At 43.9% G+C, this 22,778-nt stretch overlaps 1 protein-coding gene across 4 annotated transcripts in view; it reads left to right on the top strand.

Moving 5' to 3' along the window:
- CCDC85A (coiled-coil domain containing 85A) overlaps nt 1-9,987 on the top strand; it is a 104,908-nt gene extending 94,921 nt beyond the window's left edge. For 2 of the 4 annotated variants that reach the window (XM_068940394.1, XM_068940393.1), the window contains 2 exons: nt 547-666; nt 7,940-9,970. In XM_068940394.1, coding sequence (XP_068796495.1) covers nt 547-666; nt 7,940-8,029 — 210 coding nt within the window. In that variant the 3' untranslated portion in view covers nt 8,030-9,970. Of the gene's footprint in view, nt 1-546; nt 667-7,939 lie in introns of all 4 variants that reach the window. The other 2 variants (XM_068940395.1, XM_068940396.1) reach the window with 1 other exon arrangement.
- Nucleotides 9,988-22,778: the final 12,791 nt, after the last annotated feature.

Below are 22,778 nucleotides of genomic sequence, written 5' to 3'. Positions count from 1 at the left end.
TTACTGAGATAAAATGGGACATTCTCCAAACCTTCTTCTGGAGTCACTATTGCCTCTCTCTGAGCCTCACAGCACTTCTGTGAGGCAACATAGCTAAATATTGTTATTATGTCCTGATTTTTTAGATGGAGACCCTTGAGGCTCAGAGTGTTTGGGCTGACATGTCCATGATATTTCAGCAGACTCCTGGGCAGAGCTGGCTCTTCACAGAAGGGCCAGTGCTGAGTGCCTTGCAGGGTGCTAGACCAGTCACACAGCTGAGCTGGGGCCCTAGAGCCCCAGTCTGGTCTCTGCTTTAATGACTGCCGGATGTATCTAGCTCTGCCGGGAAGTGAGAGTATCATTCGATTTCAGCTTAACAGTAGTGCTTTAGCTGCCTCCTGTGGATCTTTGTTACTGTGGCACAGAAAAAGCATGAGTTTGGGGTGAAACATGCCTTAAGTGCTTGGTTTTTTGCTTTTTTTTTTTTTTTGTTTTAAGGTAACAGCTGCTGTAATTAGTTACCAACCCTTTTCCTTATTAAAAAGTTTTTAATTTTTTACAAAGGATCCCAGTAGGATGCCAGCAGGGGCGGAGGGGAGTTACTGCTCTCCAAACGAGCCACCTAGCATCAGTGGACATGGCTCAACTTCTCCGCAGTCTGAATCAGTGGTAAATGCTCTTAAGGTAACTCTCCTCCAGTGCAGTACATGCAGAATGCCATGTATGTTACTCAACACGTGTCTTATTGTCCTGAAAACATTCCTGTGCGTATCACTGGAATGTTATTGTCATGAACGGTATTGTTTTTTCTGTTTGTCACTCATTGCATCTGTGGACTGTGTGTTCCTTGGGGCAGGGACCGGGTGTTGATTACGATGGGTGTGATGCCAGCTGTAGTCTCTCTCACAATTGCACATATTTTCTCTGAAGATGAGAAAGTGGTGTTTTTCTGCAGAAGCAAGTCTTTCTACTTCTTTGGGATGCATATTTGGTCTCCAGTGAAATATAATGGACTGCTGTAACCCATACAGAGAGAATTGCCTTAATGCAAAGATAAAACCAATAGGCGTAGTATATTCACAGTATATTCACAGAAGAAATACCAGAATTTAGGGCTGAAGATAGTGCATAATGGCCCCAAAGTCATTATGGAAACTTTTGTGATGTTTTACGCTGGAACTCAGGGTCAGATTGCAAAAACCTACGTTGCATTGACAAACAACGATTGATACAAGCAGTCAGAGGGGCAACTTTGCAACTGCTTTCGTATGGGAACGGTGAAACTGTTGTGATTAATGAAGCTAAAAAACTTATGACAAGGTATCAGCAGTATATCAGGGGATCTCAATCAACATCTGACTGAGTTCAAGTGTCCCACTAACATTTTGTGCATCAGCTATGTCCATGCTCCTCTGGGGGTGGTTAGCAGCTTACGGAAAACTGAGCAGAGAACAGGGACTCCATAGTCCTGTCTCCTGATGCTGGCTCTAACATGACTGCTTTCTGGTGCTTTGTGCAAGCCACTGTCTCCTATACTTTAAAATATAGGTTTAAAATTCTGTTAAATGACTCCCTACCCCGTGGAGATCTCACAGGGATACAGTGGCTACTTGGGGGGCCAGGGCTGGCATTCCTTCCTCCAGGCAGAACTGAAAGGGACTTTTGTAGGTGTTTGCTCTGCATTTGGGAGATTCTTGGAGATGCACAGGGCGCTGTAACAGCTCAGTGGTACAGTTGACTTGCCTAGACATCTGAGTTTGTTTGGAGGGTGATTATCTTCCACATGGCTGGGTGACTTTGACTTCTCCTCCATGAAGCCTGAGGAAATGGGTTTATGTAAGTGAAATGTGCAGGAAGTAAAGCAATCAGATCCCTTCCTGTAATAGAAAACCGGGGTGCAGGGCTTCCCTGCAGCCATGTTGCATCTGTTATTCTGGCATATGACCCGGGGAAGCCACAGCAGCAGAGTGCATGGACCCCTCTCTATCTGCACGTAGTTGCAGGTCCCCTCACTAAGCACCTCGCCTGACTCAGTCACCTTTGACACCAGGCCACCTGCGAGTGTGCTGCTGTCACCAATCTCATACAGGAGACGTGTAACAAACCAGCTTTCCCTGGTGCTTAGGAGTACGTGTTTCAGCAGTACTCAAGGTCCTGTGTACACCTTCCATATATTTCACCTGCTGTTGCCTAGAAAATAGAAGTATGCCAAGTAATTTAGTCACGAGATCAGATGTGCTTACCAAATAAGCCCTTTGTAGTTCTCTCAAAACACCTATTGAAAAAGACACTCTGTTAAGTGGAACAATTAGCAGTATGCTTCTGACAACCTGTATTAACTGGTTAGCATAAGTGGATGTTTGAACAATGAATGAATGAATACTCACCTATGTTGCTGGAATGGATTAATAAGACGTACACAGAATGTAGCTCAATGTGATGTGAAGTCATAGCTTTTAGTTTGCCAGGAGGTATTGCAGCAGGCAGAGAGATAAGTGATACCTATGTTCTAAATGGAAAGTGAGCTGTTGGCAAACATACTGCCCAGACTTCCCCTTCTTCGGCCGCAGAGAAGATCCTCATGTTTCCCAGACTGAAATATGATGGGTTGGATCCTGTCTTTCTGGTGAATGCCGAGCTCCCCCTTACACCACTTTGCAGAACCAAAGGTATGAGGAAGAACAGGCTGTGTGTAGAGCCCAAGTCAGAAGTATGCTTTTTTTTTGTTTAGAAATTTGGCATTTTAGAGTTCCTGCAAAGGGGAGAGAGCCTTTATTGCAAAAACTCAGAGTTAATGCAATTCCCTTATGCCCAGCAAGAAATCTAAAGGTTTTAAAAGGTTAGATCTATAAGAAAACCTAAGAGGTTCATTGCTAAAAGTTGTGCTGTCTTTTTGCTGACTGGTAAGGAGAGTTGCCAAAAAAAAAATGCAGGTGAAAGAAAGAGAAGAGTTGTGTGATGTAGTGAGTCTGATACAGGTTCTTCCCTGTCCTGATCTGTTGTGCAGCGTGACCAAAAGAAGAAGTTGCCATGTGTGTCCCCCCACACCTGGGACTTGGCGTTCTTCCCCGCTCTGCCGATGGTTATGGGATTATTCCCCGTGCAAAAGTGAAATGACTGGCTCACCCAGGATATAGAAGTAGTCATTTCATACTGCAGGACATGGCTTCTTCCTTTTGCAAAAGAGTTGTGTATGACCAAACTGCATGTTTGCGCAGGGAGAGGTGCATGTTCCGCAGAGGTTTGCTTTGGGGACCAGTCTTTATGTTTATGGAAAGATAATAGTCATCTAGTCTGACTACCTGAATAACTAAGGACAAAGACTTGCCTGAGATTCTTGCGTCAGGTTGCCTATCCTAAGTTCAGTGTAACCTACTGGCAACTCTGCTGTGCCATCTACAAATTAAAGTGGCATATGCTTTAATCAGAAAGGGTCTGAGGCTCAGTAGAGGAGCTGCTGCATTAAAGTAAGTGTTCTGTGATACCCAGGAGGTCAGGCAAGAAGATTTAATGATCCTGCCTGCCCTGAAATCTTAAGTACTATAATCTGTCTCATTATCTTTAAATCCAATGGTTCAATTACATATACATGTCCTTACTCAGAAAAAACCTGTTAAAGGTTAAATATATTACTGTTCTTATTTATGGTGGAAAAACAAATTCAATTTGTAAAATAAAATTTCCTTTTTTTAAAAAACATACCCTTGTCTTGGAAGCTCAGGAAGGTATGAATCAGCAGGCTGTTAAAGACTCTCACCACTACCTTAGTCAGACAGAAAAAGCTATGGCTGAAGAAATGCACAGTATAAGTTTAAGGTGTTTAATTTTGTATTCCATATTGAGCCTGAAACCACCTGAAGATGTGAAGTACTATATTGTTTAAATGCTGACGATTAATATGCCCTTGAAATATGGAAGTTAAGTCAATTACTGTTTCTGTAATGCAATTACTGTTTTTTATTATGAACATTATAATTTTAACATGTTGGTCAGTATTGATCAGAAAATTCTATATGTGATAATATACATATCTAGGATAAAATACTATGTGAACCAGCTAACCTGAATTTTATCCTTGATAAGAATAAAATTTGACAAGAATGGTAAAGTCTGGCGGTCTCAGTTTCCCCATTTGTATAATGACATCTACCTATTTTCTTGCCTATAGCATTGCTTTGCATTTTATGGATAAAAAGCAGTTTCTAACTAATAAATATTTAATAGCAATCCATAAAATTTCTCAGGGTTTAAGTGATGCCACTTCTAAAATGCTACTTTACTATACTTGACATTATCAAGTCATTTTCATAAATCCCAAATATATACTTGTCTTCTACCTTGTCTCTTTTTTTCTCCCCAGCCGTTCAAAGTTCTGCCATTGGCACTGAAATGCTACCTCTTCTGACTTCTGTAATCTATGTTTAATTTGACTATTTGCTATACTATTATGCTTTTAAAATAATTGGTTATTTCTTTCCTGGTTTTACTTTTTCTTACATTCACCTAGTCCATATTAAAAGTACAGTGGATTTGTGATGAACTAATTGTAATTTTTCTTTTCTTTTGCATTCTCAGTGCATTTTCTTCAGGTTTATAGCTTACTATTTTACTCTAGCTTTATGTACGGCAGGGTTTTGGGGTTTTGTTTTGTTTTGTTTTTTTCACATGAATCATTTGCCATGGCATCAGTTTGCCTTTGAAAAGAGTGGAATGATGACCAGTCTTGATTTTGGGTTCTTTAATTTTGGTACATAGTTTTGATTGATACTGAAATGCAATTTGGATGTATAACTCCTGTTGTACAATATATGTCTATATATAATGGGTAGGGGAATCTGTTACATCTCTCTCAGGATGCGTATATGGTAATCATGCCACTTCATCAACAACATACTTGGGAAGATTTTTTTGCCTTGTGTTTATATACTTGCATTGTCTTAGGAGAAAACAGCTAGAATGTATCAGCAGGTTTAGAGAGATAGTTTTTCATGTATTAATTAGTGTCGAGGTAATTTCAGAGCACCAGAACTCTTGGAATTGGTATAGAGAGGTATTGTTCTTCATTGTTTTTTCCAGATTACCAGTAAGTTTTGTGCAGAGAGCTGCAGCAAATTCAGTTGGACTGGCAACCTGGAAGCCCAAGGGAAGATGAGATTTGCCAGATATACCGTATGGGATTGTTGGAGATGGGGGGGGTTAGAGAGCCCAGAGATGTCCATGAGTATTTAATCATACAAATATGAAATAGCACAGGCCTCAGATGCTGCCACAACCTGCAAGTGGTGCAGTTGCTGTTGTCTGACGTTAGGGTGCAAGTTTTTCCCTCCCGCTTACAGGGAAAATATTTCTCCATCCTTTCACTTCTGCATGTTGGGCAAAAGCTAGAAATGAATCTTCATGACTGTATCAGGACCTCATAGCTACCCTTTATTCAATCAAAGTTTCCAATGAAATCTTGAGTGAAGCCTTTGGTACTGGGCTTTTCACTCTGTCGTAGCTATTTACAACTCCTTCAGGAGTGCTTTAAGTTTCACATTTTCTCTTGAGTGCTTGTAAACACAAAGCAATTCCATTGGTGTCAGTTGTGACAGATCAGCGTTGAACTAGTGAACTGAGAATGAAGCCATCCTTTATATGCAAATATAAAACGCATATGCGATGCATGGGGCCAAATAAATGTGATGCATAGGGCCAAATAAATGTACGCGCAGAAGGCAGCGATACGTGCAGTTATCATGACTGCGCAAAGAACTGCACGTATGCCAGCACAAAAGGAGAGTTTGGTGGCCAGTCTGCAGATGTTTAGTCCCTGCCTGTCTTTCTGAAAAGGAGGCAAATGAAATTGCTATGATGCCTTTGAGACCGACCTCTCCATTGCATTGTGTGCATAAACAAAGGCGTTTGCTGATCAAGGTTACTGTCCCTCCAGGTGGCTGTGTGATTCATGCTTTGAGTTTATCATATTACTTAATGTTGAAAGCATCACTATCTGCTGATTGTTACCACCCTAGGACTGCCATTGATCTGGAAATCAGAGCTCTCAGAAACGCCGAATGTTGCAGTTCTCATAGGCAAAACAGGAGCTGCAGTGTGTGCTGATGCTAGGGCTGCAAGCGCAGCATGTGCGCCCCCCACCCTTCTCCGCTGAAGGGCGTGATGCGGTAGCACATGTGATGGTGCTGAAATTGGATTCCCCCCCCACAAAAATGGGATGAATATCCTTTTTCGCTTATACCTTGTCAGTCCTGTTTAAGATGTAAGCTTTTCAGGGCTGTCTTCTTGTATGTGTTTGTCCCTTCTCGTCAACCAGCGGTCATTTGCTCAGCTGGAAATAAGAGTCTTTGAAAGATGTCACCTTTCAGTTTACTACCGTATCAGCATTAACTGCTGGATAAATATTTAATATTCATTGACCAGAAAAATTGTTGAAAGGCGTATATATACAATGTACCTTTTCACAAAAGCTAAGAGGCCTTACTCTGTGATATTAAGAAGTTAATAACATCAGCAACATAAAGTTGGAAAGGAACACCTGGGTCATCAAATCTAGCCCTCCACCATTTCTCTCCACCATTTCAGTCATAGTTGATTCAGGAGATTTCACTGAAAAGCAATTCTACAGCAAACAGCAAACAGCTAAAACACAGGCACATTTTTATTGGTATGTTTTCTGGTTTTGCTATGATGATAACTTGTCAGGAGCTGTTTAGTTATTCACTCCACCTTTTAACTTTCAAATTACAGGGTGCAAGATTCTGGTCATATGGAAATTTTGCAGAGAATTGATTTTGGATTAGGCCCATCCAAGAGCACTGAAGACAGTTCCTTTCAAAGCTTTACACTTCAATTTGTTCAGCCCTGTTTAATAAGATTGTACTCTTATTGCTTCCAGTCTTGGAGTGTTTCTGTTTTCCATACTTTCCATGTTTGTCTGCTTTAGGCGATGTCAAAATACGAATAGTAAGTAAGAACAGTGGAAAAGAGTTTCTGCTTTTCTCTACAGTTATGCCACTGTTGCTCTAGAGACTGAGTGGTTTAGCAGTAGTTATACCTTAAATGATCATTATTAAGTAGAGAGAACCTGAAATTCCAGTCCGCAGTATGGTGGTGATCCCTGAATCTGTTTCTGGTGGCTCCTAGAAGACAGGTCTTGGTAAAATGACACAGACAACTGATTCTCCCTTTTCTAAATGGTCAATCTCTTTTGTAAGTCATTATAAGCTTTCCTAAATCCTTTTTGCTATTGTTTTTCGGCGTTTTGAATTCCCTAATTGTGACATGGATGTTAAACAATCAGGAATGGGAGTAGATGTGAGTATGAGGAAAGAAATCTTTTTAGTGTATAGTCCACATTATGAAAAAAGTTACCAAATTGCATGTGGCTCTGGTTCAACAAAACACACAGGCATGTATAGGGCAGTAACTATATGCACAATTCTACTGAAATCAAGGACGAATACAAGAAGAGAAAACAAACACTTTTAATGCCTTGCTTGATTTTAAGAGAACAAGTAAATTCCTAGAAATGTACAGATGTGCTGTGTGCCTTTAAAAGTAAAAATGTTTGTGCTCCTCTGGACTGAGCTGTGCGCTTCTGAAATTAGTTCCGCAAGAGATGTGGTTTGGGAAATATTTGAACAAAGGGTTTCAGTTGAGGCCTGTGAATGTCCTCAGTCTTGTCTCTAAAGCATAAAATATCCTCGTGATGCACGTGCTAGTTCATTTGTCTCCATTTTTGATCATTTTTACTTAGAAGCATGTGCTTTCTGTGTTCAAAAGGAATGTTTTATCCTTTGAGAAATATTCTCTTTTCCTGTTTTGTGTCCCTGCCTCTCTGTCCATACCTGTGCTGCATGGTGTGCGTAACAAAAGTGTGGTATTTCCAAATGCATGTATATGTGAGTACAAACGCATCTTAACTGGTGATAATGACATCTCTTTCTATCCCTGCCTTTAGGTTGTGTGGAGGAAACTTGGAGATGCTGCAGGGTCGTGCCCTGGAATTAGACAACATTTGTCAGGAAATCAATATAAAGGACCTATGTAAAAGGACCTGAGCAAGTCCTCTCTCTGAAGAGAAAGAGTTTGACCTGCCAGTGAGAGATGAAAAAAGAAGTGACTGTATCCACAGTGACTTTGCGTCTGACAACGGGTTGTCTATGTGCACTACATGAGACTTTGTTGGAAACTAGGAGAGGTTCTGCACAGAGATCTTTCAGACGAGTTACGTTTTTCAGTGTCCCTTGTATACTGCTGTTTCAGTATACTGACTAGATGAAACGCTGCCAAGGCTTTGTCATTCAAACGCACCACATTTAGAAGCATTGAGATATTCCCATCATATTTAGATATCATCCTAACTAAAGATGATTGAGATTCTGAAGGAATTACATGAAGTAAGTTGTTATTTTGGATAGTTGCAGTGAATCTCTGGTAAGTCCGAATTAATTTTCCATTAGATTTAACTAAAGTTTTTCACCAGACTGGAGAGATATCGATAAACTGTGCCTTTAGTCTCCACAGTTTTAGGAAAGTCACTTGCTTAGTAACTCTCTCTTCAGTCTGTAAAGTATCAGTTAATGGTGCTTAGGCAATTTCCAGCTGATTTTTTTGTTTTATTAGAATACTTGCATTTTGAGGTGCTAAAAGACCATAAAGTCTCCTAACCAGCCAGTAGTGTAGCAGAACTACAGTACCTGTAGTAAAACATGATTTCTTTCTAAATGAAAGTGAAATTAGCTTTCTTTTTGGTTCACTTTGACGCAAATCTTCTGAAGACCTATATGATGTTCACAACCCTTTAATGAACAGAGTATTTAGGTATCACTATTAAAGGTCTCGAATCAGAATTTCCACCAGAGTTTTTTCTGAAAGTATTTTCCAGTTGTCACGATGCTAATTTCTGCTGTTTAATTTAGAGACATGCTGTTTTATTTAGCAAGAGTCTATAAGAATCTAAAAGATTGCACTGCATTATGAAAAAAAAGCTTTTCTTGCTACTGTAGCCTTCTTTCAAAGAAAAAAGTTTTATTATAGTCAGAGCATGTCTTTCATTATTATGAGGCAAAAAGCTCTTGTTCAGATTGCCTGAGATTTGACCAGAAGGTGCCCTAGATGTGCTTGGTTTATTTTTTTCCTATGTGTATGATATTAGTTGTGTGTATTGAATTGCAATGATAGATATTTTGTGTATATCTAAAAGCAATGATAGTTTCTTGTATGAATGTGCAACAGGCTTGTGACTGAATGCTGTTGCTTAACTTTTTACCGTAGTTGAGTATCAACAAATTAAATAAAAATAAAAGAATAGGAATGCAACAATTCCCAGGTTTCTGGTTTGTTCTTGATTACTAAGATTTGAGCCAAAGTCAGTACTCTCTGTTTTCTCTGAGCTTGTAACATGCCGTATTAGTGGACTGTTTGTAGTGGAACGTAGCTCGGTTGCTGTACAATCTTTTGTTATATTATTAATAGTATGACGTAAAATCTGATGTCTTCAGAAAAACACAAAATGTTAATTTGCAGCGGTAATTATATTGGATTCTGTTGTTATTTTTACTTGGTACCATTCGACGTAAGGCCTCCGATCCAGCACCACTTTCTCAGGCAGAACTCCTGTTCACTCCTTCTCCGTGAGTTAGAAATGCAGAATCTAGCCTTCTGTTTTGAAACACTGCACTCTTAGAAAATTTCTTATATATAACCCCCAAAACAGTTGTCTGTTATCTTTTCATGTTGTTTTCTCCCATACGTATTGTTTGCATAGTTACACTTAAATTGTTGTATTCCTATATATCTATACATGTATGTATGAAAAAATGTAAAACATGTACTTGTGCCTGCAGTACATATGTGCAGGGGCTAATTTGAGGGACACTGGTCTTTTGACACGACACTTGTGTAAATTTTGATACTGTATTAAAACTATTTTTTTACAGTTCTGCATACAATTGGGTATCAAGTATCTGTGTTCATCTTAGCAACAGTAATAAATTATAGACTGTCAAAGCTGTTTGCCTTCCTTTAATGACAGAGGTCTTGAGGTACTTGGGTTCAAATTCGGTTTGCTTTGAAGGAGCTATCTGAAACGTTTCCTTCGTGGCTGTTGAATTCGCTGCATGTTTCGGCGTTTTGTTCACCTTGTCTCCAGGTGTCTACAGAAATCCCAGAGCTCAGCACTAGCTCACGGGAATGGAGCATCTCACCACTTGCTGCCTCCTGTTCCTCCGCAGAAGCCGCTGCTCAAGGACACCAGCTGCTCGGTGGCATGGCCGGTGCATGGCGGGCACCAGTGGACAGCCGTCCCCATGCTGGCGCAGCCAGGCCTAGCAAGGAGCAGCCCAGGGAGGGTGTTTTTAAGACGGCGTTGGCTGTGGTTATATGACAAGTTTGGAAGACTCCTAGCTGAATCTGCTGACTGTAGGCACAAGAAAGTAGGGTGGTTTCTTGCTTTTTACTGCTGCTTAGCTGCAAAGTGTATTCCATGGTGCTCGTTACCACTAGAAGTATTTACTCCTTTGCAAGTGCCACACACGTCTCTGAGCATTCACCCTCTTTGCTGCGGCCGAGCTCCTGCCACAGTCTGGCGGCACGTAGCTCCCGGGTGCTGTGGGGCGCCCTGCTCCACGCCAGCAGATCAGAGCTGGCAAGGCGGGGGGGAATTGCGCCGGGGGTGGCCATCGAGGGCCAGGCTTGCAGCGGCACGCCGAGGGTTCGCCGTGTCCCCCTGCTCCAACCCCTTGCCAAGGCCCTGGGAGAAATTACACCATGCTGCCGGTAATGTTTTCAGAAGGCACAAAAATGCATGGGGTGGTAGAGGGGCCGGTAATGCAGTGGCGGAGAGGAGCAGCCTTGCCCTGGCAGCACCCGGGGTCCTCGCCAGCCCCGGCGCGCGGCTTGCAGGGAGCCGCCTGGGGCTGCTTCACCCCGTCTTGCTCAAAGGCGCTTTGAGGTAGGGAGAGGGGATATTGGGCTGAGGCAAGCTGCTGGAGCCATTTTGGCTCAGGTGGGAGAGCAGGACTGCTTTTGGGGGCCAAGGGCGCTGCGGGAAGGCTGGCTCTGCCTCCACGCGTGACGGTGGCCCTCCTGCGCCCGCTCCCTCTCTGCCCGTGGGACTGTCTGCCCTCGACCCCTGCCGCAGCGCCGGGGCTGCCTGCACCTGCTTGTGTGTGACCAGAAAGCTCGCGTTAAATTTTCCAGGAAAAAAACAGATTTAGTATAATTCCTATCTTGACGCTAATGAAGCCTGTGAGTCTCCTAAAAATGCAGCTCACGATATAGGTGGTATGTAGAGAGTAGAGTAAATGCTGCTGAAGGGTCCTGTAGTCCCCTGGTATTTTCCTGTGCTGTCTGCACTAAAGAGTAAGCGCTGCTGCAGTAGTTATGGACCTTCACTTTGTCTGTCTCAGTCTCTGCCCACGTGGGGCTAGGCGTTTTTCAGTAAAATGTAATCACACCAAGCCTCATGGATTCCTCAATCAGTTGTTTTTAGCATAACTCTGCTTCAGTAGAAAATTTGCACATGTTATTGTAGGACCATTGCCAGACTTCTGAGCTGTGCATGAATGGGCTATAAAATTCAGTATGAGAGTGGATTTAAAATAGCATAAACTTTCAAAACTTACTTTTTCTTCAGTGTTGGGGTTTTTTGCTGGCCTACAGACAGGTCAGCAGAAGTGAACCCCCTTGGACCTACAGATAGAGTCCTGCTCCACTCTGCAGGTCGTATATGGTCGTAAGTATATGGTCGTAAATCACTCACCCTATTTATCCTTTAGTGAAGAAAGGCTGTTTCATTTAAGCAAAGGTTAGAAAGCAAAGAATGGCAGTTTGCTTCAGCAGCAGAACGGTTTCAGAAGAGCCTGTTCCCCAAAGGTTGCTGTTGATGGACATGTTTATGAATGCAGTACTAAACTGATGTGCCCTCTTTAACATTTCGAGTGCGCTAGCTGGGAGCTAGTACAGACGGGCTGTGCAGAGTGGGAACCACGTCCAGCCCGGTGCTCTCTCGTGCTGCCCGAATATCAGCTGTGCCACAGATTTTCCACATATTCAGTGACATTTTGCTTCACTTGTCATTGTCAGATGCTTCCCCAACAAACACTGCTCTAGCCAAGACACCAGTTCATTTAAATCTTTACATAACTTTGAAATTAGACCTTTAGAAACATGAAGCATATTAAGAACCTGAGTCCCAGGAGGACATGACTTCTTTCTACTAATATCACCAGTTTGATATGGAAGAAAGTGGCTGAGACAGAGATAATGTGGGGGGAGAAAAGTCCTTTGTGAGACTCTCATTTAGTTTGAATTCCTGCAGAAAAGCCTGGCAAATGGAGCTGCCAGCTGTATAATATCAAGATCTCTTTACACCTCCAAACTCAGGTTTTCCAGGCTCAAGTGAATCACTTATAAGGATATAAGGACTTATAAGGATATCATCCACAAACTTCCTCAGAATACCGCAAACTTCCCTGAAGCAGTTACCAGGTCTGCAGCTCCTGGTCATCCAAAAACCTGAAGATAAGAACAATTGACTCAACAGAAACTCTATCTGGATTTAATAAAGAGAGGTACTCCATTACCTAATCAACCAGTAAATGGTCATTCGTTAGCCTGCCTCATGATTATGCTACTTCCCAACGCACTCAATGTGATTTAGAAGCAAATTGTGAGACGTGGGTTGCCAGCCATGGCAAATCTCATTTGCTAAATGCAGTTTTAGAGGGGTGGAGGGGGAAGGAGAAACTGCAAAAGGAGGAAAGAGGAAATATTCTTCTTGCTATTGATGACTTATTTCCCCTTTTTAAAAGAAAGAACCTCTCTCCCCTTCTTCTTGGTGACTCCAGCCTCTTCATGATTTCTGTGTATCCCAGAAATAGCATGGTGTGGCTGAGATTTTCAATAAGTGGAAGAGAATCTTAAAAAGTTGTTGTGAAACATCAAACAATGGGGCCAGTTCACAAAAGGATCAGAGAGGAGGGGAGGGCTTAGCAACCACTGAACTAACAGGATCCTGTTCACTGGGAGGACCAGGAACGGAGCACGTGACCTGTCAAACTTCTGTTTGCAGTTTCACTCCTCGTGTGTTAGACTCTGTGGGATGTTCCTGGGAACTTCTATACCATTTTGGTGGGAGGTTGGGGGCAAGGAACACAAAAATGGTAATGTGAGAGAAAATTAAGTTTTAAATAATCTTACATGAGTGGAAATATTTTTATAACGTTTTTAAAAACTCCAGGGGCCAGGATGCCTAAACCGTACTTGAATCTTTCTTCGTTGTGAAAGCTCAAACACTTCCATAAGAGTACTTAGAAACTGGGAAATATTCATGAGGGATGATGGAAAAAAAAAAAAAAAACAAACTGAAGCCTCTTCTGATATTTAAATAGCTCCTGTCACTGCCTCCTCTGAAATCTCTCAGACTAGATGGTCTTCCTTTTCTATTTTAGGCTTGTGCTGAGCTTGCAGGACAAGTTGATAAATATCTTTTCTTGCCTCCCACTTCCCATGCTATGCTCCACCTTCACCCAGCACCTGAAATTAGGGGCAGTAGAAAGTCAGTGGATGAGCAGCCCAGTAAAGAACCTCAGACTGCTCGATCCCCATTGCTAGGCTGTGAAATGCTGAATGAATTGCCCAAAGAAGGAGGAAAAAAGGCAGTGCTGGGTGAAACACTTGCTTTGCTCTCATTAGCTGAGGGCTTAGACATCTGAGCTTCTCTCTTCTCTTATGATTCATTGCTCATATATTTTGCCTTTTACGTCACCATTTATGGCCAGATGGCATGCTATGTCAATTTTGAAGTTGGAAAGGATCCATGTTTCCAGAAAGTGACAGGAATCTTGTGCCTTGCAGATCTTTCACCAATTACTGTGATCATATTTACAGGCTCAGTATGGACATTTGTCCCCTGACAATTTTTTAGCAATGATCTCAGGCACAGGGAGGAATTGAGGCTTCATTTCCTGCTTCTCATACAAATATTTTGACCAAAGAATTATTTATAGGCCTTATTTAACATGTTCCTTGCTGCTCCCATCCTCCCTGGTGCATGCACACATTCAGCCAGACTTCTGTGTGATGTCCAAATGTACTCTGGGGCTTGGTGAGGTCTTTGCTGTCTGGGCTGGGCCGGGCTCTGAGCATCTCCAGCCTTGTCCTGGTGTTGGTGGGTCTTCCCATGCAGGTAAGAAGTACCCCTCTACAGTACCGCTCTGTGCATCCCTCTACGTTTATTTCTTAAACACCTGGTTCTCTGAGAAGTACCATAATAATAATAATGAAAGATTTAATATGTTTATTAGAGCATGATAATTAATTTCCACTTGAATAATAATATATTATGATGATCTCTTCAAAGTAGTGGCCTTGGCCCGGATGTTTTGATTCTGAAGTTTTGTGGTTGTTTGTTTGTTTGTTTTTTTGCCCACTACAGTGACTATATCGAAGTAAATTTTTAAAATAATTATTTATAAGTCTTCAGAAGAAAAAATAAGGCAAAATAACATTGGGAACCATTTCCCAGCCTCTGGAAAGAGAGGAGAAAGAAAAGGGGATGAGTACATGTCCTGCTAGGATCTTGGTTGCAGACGGATATTCTGCAGTGTTCATGTCACCCGTGGTAAAATCTATTTGCTGTGTAACTCACCTGCACATATAGTAATAGCAGCCTGAGAGAAAGACTGTCTGAGAAAGAAAGTTACGTTGGCTTAGCGGGGCTTTGAGAAAATTGAGAGCATGATATAATTGAATCGAACAGCTATTTGATGGCTATAGAGGACTTTGTTCACTGTGTTGGTACAGACTCCATGGATTAATCCAAGGATGTTCGAAAACAATTGCTGTGTTTTTGTATTCCAACACTGCCAACAAGCCTGACTGTGACGCATGGGAGCTGGAGCTGGTTAAAAATTCTGTGATTTAAAAAAAAAAAAAAAAAAGAAAAAAAGAAAAGAAAGAAAAAAGGCAGGTATATGTGGCTATATGGCTATAACCGAGCACAACAGTCTTGACACGCTCTTGGTAAATGCCAGCACATGAGGCTGGCACACGAGCAAGCGCGCTCTCTGGGGCTGGACGTCTGGAGAGCAGGAGCGCGCCCGGGACGAGGGAGGCTTCCCAGGCGCGGGGCGGCCGCAGCCGGGGGCCCCGGCTCAAAGGGGGCTGCGCTGACGGCCACGGGAGCCTCTTCCTTCTCCCAAGGCCGCCGTGAACGTGCTTCGAGACAGCAGTAGCATCCTGAGGCCATCTCGGTGTACAGCTGGTGGGGAGACACGTGAAGCCTTTTTGGTAAGGAAATCACACATTTAGGGTGGGCTGTGCGCTGGCATATCCGCCGTCCCAGGAGGCTGCACGTCCTTTTATTCTTCTTTTTTTAAGAAGCTTAAAAAGTCATATTGGGACACACAGCCTGCCTGAGTCCTGTGAAGCTGGCAGCATCAGCAGTGGCTGAGTATAAAGGTCAGAGAGTGAAAGGGAAACGCTCTCAGGTTTTGAGGTGGCCTTGCAAAATAGGATAAGGTTTGCTGGCAGGGCGGTGGGAATTGGCTCGAACTCTGCCTAAATCTGTGGCACGGGGCTGTCGAGCTGTCCTGTTTTCACAGGCGCTAGACTTCATAATAGTGGAAAAAAACAATCTAAAAATACATTATTGTTCTCCCCCTAACGGAGGGTAAACTGTTCATAGTAAATTGCTGAATTGCTGCGTATGCCCATTTGAAAAGCACCAGAGCGCCCCAGAGCCCCCCCCCCCCCCGACACAACCTTGAAAATCCCAGGAAAAGCACGCTGGTGAAACAAGGAAGCGTTTCCATGGGAACGGTTCCTGTACTCCTGCTAATAAAATGGACCTATCACACAAATGATAACGGGTCCCAATTTCTGCAGCCAAACTACAAACAGTGAAAACTACCAAGTGAGCCAGTAAAGAGCAGAAGCGTAAATCGACAAAACTGCTAAATTAGGTACATGCATGTCTCCTACATAAAAAAAAAAAAAAAAAAAAAGCATACAAAGTCCTCTGGAAAAAAATGATCATTTTAATTATGGCGTGTAGAGGCCACATAAAACCCGTGGATTGTGTGAAATCAGTTTTGCTCTTCTGATGCTCAGCAGGAAACTTTGTAGCAGATCAAATACATCCAGCGAAGCTGTCTTGCTAATTGCCACTTCTAGCTCAGCCGAAGCCAACTATTTTAGACAAAGGACAGAATTTGCTTTGTATTTAGTATTAATTATGAAATAGCATGTCTGGATGGGCTTCACGATAGCACTGCACTTCCTGGGGAAAAAAACGCAGTTCTAATCTTGTAAAACAATTAGCGCGCTAACCCTTCCTTCAAACTGGAACCCCAACACGTGCTTACATTTAAGTGCAAAATTGAATGCCATTCTGAATACAATCTTTCCTTGAATTAGAGCAGATTATGAAGCTCCTTTTAACCAGAATTTTACTCCTGTATGTTCTCACCTTACACTGATACTAAAATAATACGTTTTTTCCTTTCCACTCTTTGTGACTTTCACAGTTTCTCTTGTGTTTTAAGCTCATTGTTAAGGCAATTTAGCAACATCCCTTTAGCTTTTTGTTACAGATTGCGGAATTTTGCACTATAGTATTTCAGGGTTTGGATATGTTACCTGTGGTGCTCTCATTTTGGCCTGCAGTTAGCATACCGAGCGCTGAGTCGGGTGTTTATTTTCTTGTTACGCTTTTCTCCTGCGCTGTGCAAATGAGGCGCTCTCGTAGTGGCTTAGTTGAAAATTAGTAGGTGTAGCTCTAGACTAATTGAAAACAAAGTGCCAGGGAAGAAGCTGAGACGCTGAATGACAAAGGCCAATTGTCCTCAAACTCTGCTAACCGAATTTGGCACCCAATTCCATATTTAATACCCTCAGTAAGCAGCGTGTGTCTCGAAGCCGCAAACCGGCTGCGACGCCCCTTGGGCTGGTCGGCACAGGGCAACGCCGGCCCCGCAGCCGCCCCTCGGAGGGTTGTGGGCCGCGGTGAGGATGCAGGGAGGTAGGGCTGCATTCGAGGGGGAAAAGAGGAAAAGGAAGAAAGCTGGAAGGGAAGGGCCATGTGAGGGGGAGCGCAGGGAGAGGGGCCGTGGGGAGCTGCGTGGTGCTGAGGAGCGCTGACGGGGACGGTGGCGCAGGAGCGGCAGCAGAGCTGGGCTGGTGGTGGGGAAGCGTCTGGGTCCACCTGGTGTGTGCCGACGCAGGGCGGTGGAGGGAGTGCTTGCTTCCCCGTCCAAAGGAAAACACAGTCCTGGAGCCCTCCTCACGCATCAGGAAGCAGGGCAAAACCAGATGCCCGAGAGCCCTCCTGCAACGTGTGCCAGGTCCTGTTTGTCAGAAGTGGATGAGAAGGTGGAATAGGACTTCGTAGGAGGGGAAGTTTTCCTATTATACACCAGTAACCTTTTTAGTGATTGCTCTGGTCTTGCTTTCTTTTATATCAAGCTTTGAATACACTGAAGTGGAGGTTACCCAGCATAACTGTAAAAACTGCTTTTTGGAGGCCTGCTTAGGGCTGGTACCATCCAGAAAGACAAATCTTCCAGTGTGGAGGAAGAACTCTTCTCCTCCAGGAAACCAGAGGTCACAAATTGCATAAGAACCTTTAAATCCTTTGTGGTTAAGTTTCAGCCCTCATTTGGCATGGTGTATCTCCCTTTTGCTCAAGTAACGACACGTGTTTATGCATGTGCGCGCATTCAGGCACACATGCACATAACCTAGCTTTATATAAGGTCACTGAAACAAAAAGGATTTATGTGAGCTTATGGTCTGGTGTGTAACACTAGTTAAAGGATGTTGCATACGGGATCTTATGCTCTTCTGAGCAAAGTTTGCTCTCTCTTCTGTGGTGCTCTGAAGGAAGGGAACTTCTACTGATAAAGCTCCTAGCACAGTTGCCGATCAGGCTATTCACACCAAATATTTAAAAGGAAACCCAAAGTAGAATCAAAAGCAAAAAAAATTCTGTGGCCAAACTGCTTATTTGTGTCTTTGCATTCGGAGGCATCCGAGATAAACAGATTCCATCACAAAACATGCACCTTTGGGACATTCCTCTCCCCACAGGCAGGTAGAGCCCTTCACAACCAGAGAAATTAACCTTTAGCTCAGAAAACTCCAGATATTTTCCATTTAATGACAGTAAATGTTATATGTGCACGTTAAACAAAAAAGAAATGTTATTGCCCAGGTATGATTTATAGCAAAAAAATTTTGTAAAAATGTTCATCTTTATTGTCTTGCTAATAACTTTAAAAGGAAAAAACATAAAATAATTATGAATGACAATCCTTGTCTCCATATATCTCACTAATAACATTAGGGAAAAATGAAATAGGTGTTGAAGGCCATATACTTGGAATTGACTTCACCGGAGGAGAAGAGCTACATAACTGGCAAGTTATTATGAGCTCGGTATCCAAGGGAGGTGCAGGCTGCTGAAGAGGGCCAGATGCCTAGAGGTGTTCAGGTGTCCGCTTGCAGTCTGCTGGCCAGGTGGTCCCACGTGGAGGCCATGGGAAGGCCTGGCAGGTTTGACCTCAGACAGAGCTTAATTGGGAGCTGTGACAGGGCCAGGCGGAGGAGAACACAGTCTCCAGGGAGCGCTGCGGGGAGGAAGGCAGTGGGTCCGAGAGATGGGGTGCACCCATGGATCAGGGCTGCATGGCTCAACCTGTAGAAAATAAGGTTATTGTATTTACTCTCTCAGTTTAGATCCTCACTGAGGAAGATGTGGCAGGCATGGCATGATACAGGGCACAAGAGACAGGGCTGCGCTGGCCACAGGTGCCGCTGCCACAGTAGGACCGGCAGTGCCTCAAGGGTGAGGCAGAGCGGTCACCAGCCCTAGCCCCCCTTGAACACCATTGTTTGGGCTTGACCCACCGTATTGAACGTGTTCTGTAATGTGCTATCATAATACACTGTATTATCAGGCTTACAGAGATGGATCTGCTTTTCAAATTGTACTGGAGAGCAGAAAACAGAGAAATATGCCAGCAGATTGCTTGGGAGGGGAGGCACAAGGTCTATCTATGGGATAAAAGAAAATAAGAGGAGAAGGACCAAATGGGCGTGAGGATATAGACAACCTTCTCAAGAGTCCCGTTAACCAGTGGAAGGGAGAAACCTTCCTGATCTGTAGCTATGCACTTAACTGGGCAGATAGTGAGAAATGCAGGAAGACACCAATATATTTTGTAATATGTATGTCGTATTATGCCATGTGTGACCTGGTGCTTGGTCTCTAAATTCTGTGTTCACCCTAATAACATGTGGCTCTAATTAAGATATTCTCTGGAGTGGGCCTGCCAAGAGAGATAATTACACATCAAAGAACTAACTGCACATAACGTCTGAGGAAAGGGGTCAGGCATCTGAAGACCTCAATAGACCACTTGCAAACAGATGAACTGTTACAGCAATTTAATCAGGCTCTGAGACACACACTGAAAGAATTCATAACAAGTAAACAGGGAAGGAGTAGCCTGTAATATTCTGCATAGGACATTGTTGCCATTGGGCATGGTATACTGCAGCGAATGAGTGTCCAAAGGGTGTCTGGGAGCATGAGGCCCTGCTGGGCTGCTTAAACCAAATGAAAAGGAGAAAGAGTTGATTACTGAGGTGCCAGCTCAGCCTAGAGCAACAGGCCCCTCTGGCTGGGGAGAAATACTCAAATGTGTCCTCACATGGAGTACTTGGTCAAGAAAGGGAGCAAAGTGAGATCAGAAATCAGGTTCCAAACCTGGGGGTAGGATCCTGCGGCTTTGCTCCTGAGTGAGGGAAATACCTAAATAGAAACCAAAAGAGGGCTAATGGATGAGGTGCGACAGAAAAGAAAAAGTGAAGGGAGCTGAGGGTCAATAGCTCTCATTAGCTGAAGGGTGCAAGGAGTGAGATCAAGGAAAAAAGTGTTGCTTACCATTTCTGCCATATTTTACCATTTATATGTGTAAAAGAAAGATTAGGCAGACAAAACTATCTGGACTCTGGGGAAATTGTGACGTGAAGAAAACAGGAGGCCAATGAACCACTGCCATGTGAACAAGGCAAAGGTGTTGCTGGAGCAGCTGCTCATACAGCAGTGAGCTAGCTGCTACATGGCACAATGGCCCGGATGCATCTTCTCTCACTGTGGTCTCCAGATGATCTGCAGGTTATCAGGCTGTGTCTTGTGAAGCAGCAGCGGTAAAAAAGATGTGTTCCCACACTGGCAAGCAAGCAAGCATATCAGGGGAAATGAAAACTTACAAAGTAGACCGAACTTTGACTGTAGCTGGTAGTAAACGAAAACTAAGAAATGCTGTAGGGATTCTTGCTTGTTTGTTTTTGTTTTGGTTTGAGAAAAGGGTTTTCTGTTGTGATGGTCAAGAAGCACATGCTCAGATGACACCTGGAGCTGCTCAGCTGTCTTTGGTATTTCCTGACTATGAACCTGTTATTATAACCTGGAGCCTTCATTTCTCACGGTGTCAAATCAGTTCTGCCCCCACGGACCTGATATCTCACAGGGTCTTGCAGAGATGTGGATCCATTAGCGTCAGCTATTCCTTCTGTGTCATATTTGCTAGGAAATGGACTGTGGTTGTGACTGAAAGGTCATGGAGAACAGGAGAGGTGCCTGAGGACTGGAAGAAAGCCAATGCCAACCCAGTCTTTCAAAAGGGCAGGAAAGAGGACCCAGGGAACTACAGGCCTGTCAGCCTCACCTCCATCCCTGGAAAGGTGATGGAACAGCTCATCCTGGAGGTCATCACTAAGCATCTGGAGGACAAGAAGGTGATCAGGAATAGTCAGCATGGATTCACCAAAGGGAAATCTTGCTTGACCAACCTGATAGCCTTCTCTGATGGGATGACTGGCCGGGTAGATGAGAGGAGAGCAGTGGATGTTGCCTACCTGGACTTCAGCAAGGCTTTTGACGCTGTCTTCCATCACATCCTCCTAGGTAAACTCAGGAAGCGCAGGCTGGATGAGTGGACGGTGAGGTGGATTGAGAAATGGCCAGATGGCAGAACTCAGAGGGTTGTGCTCAGTGGCACAAAGTCTAGTTCGAGGCCTATAGCTACCAGTGTCCCCCAGGGGTCAGTCCTGGGTCCAGTCTCGTTCAATGTATTCATCGATGACCTGGAGGAAGGGACAGCGTGCACCCTCAGCAAGTTTGCTGATGATCCAAAACTGGGAGGAGTGGCTGGCACACTAGAAGACTGTGCTGCCATTCAGAGGGACCTGGACAGGCTGGAGAGTTGGGCGGAGAGGAACCTTCTGAAGTTCAGCAAAGGGAAGTGCAGGGTCCTGCACCTAGGCAGGAATAATCCCATGCACCAGAACAGGCTGGGGACTGACCTGTTGGAAAGTAGCTCTGCCGAGAAGGACCTGGGAGTGCTGGTGGACAACAAGTTAAACATGAGCCAGCAGTGTGCCCTTGCGGCCAAGAAGGCCAATGGTGGTGTGGGCTGCATTAGGCAGAGTGTTGCCAGCAGGACGAGGGAGGTGATCCTGCCCCTCTACGCAGCCCTGGGGAGGCCTCACCTGGAGTACTGTGTCCAGTTCTGGGCTTTCCAGTACAAGAGAGACATGGCGCTACTGGAGAGAGTCCAGCGGAGGGCTACCAAGATGATTAGAGGGCTGGAGCACCTCTCCTATGAAGAAAGACTGCAAGAGCTGGGCCTGTTCAGCCTGGAGAAGAGAAGATTGAGAGGCGATCTCATCAACGTGTACAAGTATCTGAAGGGGGAGTGTCAAGAGGATGAGGCCAGCCTCTTCTCTGTGGTGCCCAGCGACAGTACAAGAGGCAACAGGCACAAACTGAACCACAGGAAGTTCCATCTGAATATGAGGAAAGAATTCTTCACTGTGAGGGTGACTGGGTGACTGAGCACAGGTACAGGTTGCCCAGAGAGGTTGTGGAGTCTCCATCCTTGGAGATATTCAAGAGCTGTCTGGATATGATCCTGGGAAATATGCTCTAGAGGACCCTACTTGATCAGGGAGGTTGGACTAGATGATCTCCAGAGGTCCCTTCCAACGTAAACGATTCTGTGATTCTGACTCTGTGATGCTGTGGTCATCAACACCTCTTGTTCAAGCCAGTGAAATGAATTGTTGTGATATGGCCCGGAATCTCGTGGGTTCAGTGATCCCTTTCAGTCTTATCCTGATACACCGGCCTTCTTTCTGGCCTTACTGTTCATGCCAGACCCTCCCATCTTGTTCTGGTGTCCTGATGTGAAGTGATGGGGATTGGGGTGAAACTACTGCATTGTTGTTAGTTTGTTCCCCTGGATCTTGATCAGGATTTCAGTTCATGACCTGGAAGGTGAACTCTTCTTCCTCATCCGAAGCAGAAAACACAGAAATACGACTGTCAGACTGTCTATGGACCAGACTCTCAGACTAGACCACATCAGATATGCAAGTTTCTGCACTATGTATAGCTAGAACAGTTAAGATCCTGTTCTTCAGACTATGGTAAATTGGTAGCACTAAGGAGACCCTCAGGAAAAGCCAAACCCCTACAGTCACCCAGAACAGGTTGCTCAAGGACGTGTCCATTTGGGTTTTGAATATCTCCAAAGATGGAAACTCCACAAGCTCCCTGGGAAACCTGCTCCAATGTTTAACCAACCGTCCTGGTGAAAAAATTTTCATTATAATTAGCCAGAATTTCCTGCACTCCAATTTGTGTTTGTTGCCTCTCCCCTTTCACTGTGCACCTCTGAGGAGAGTCTGGCTCCACCTTTTCTAAAACCTCCCATTAGGTAGCTGTA

This window comes from Struthio camelus, chromosome 3 (assembly GCF_040807025.1).
Source record: "Struthio camelus isolate bStrCam1 chromosome 3, bStrCam1.hap1, whole genome shotgun sequence".
NCBI classification, from domain to species: Eukaryota; Metazoa; Chordata; class Aves; order Struthioniformes; family Struthionidae; genus Struthio; species Struthio camelus.
This window is presented reverse-complemented; position numbering and strand designations above follow the sequence as displayed.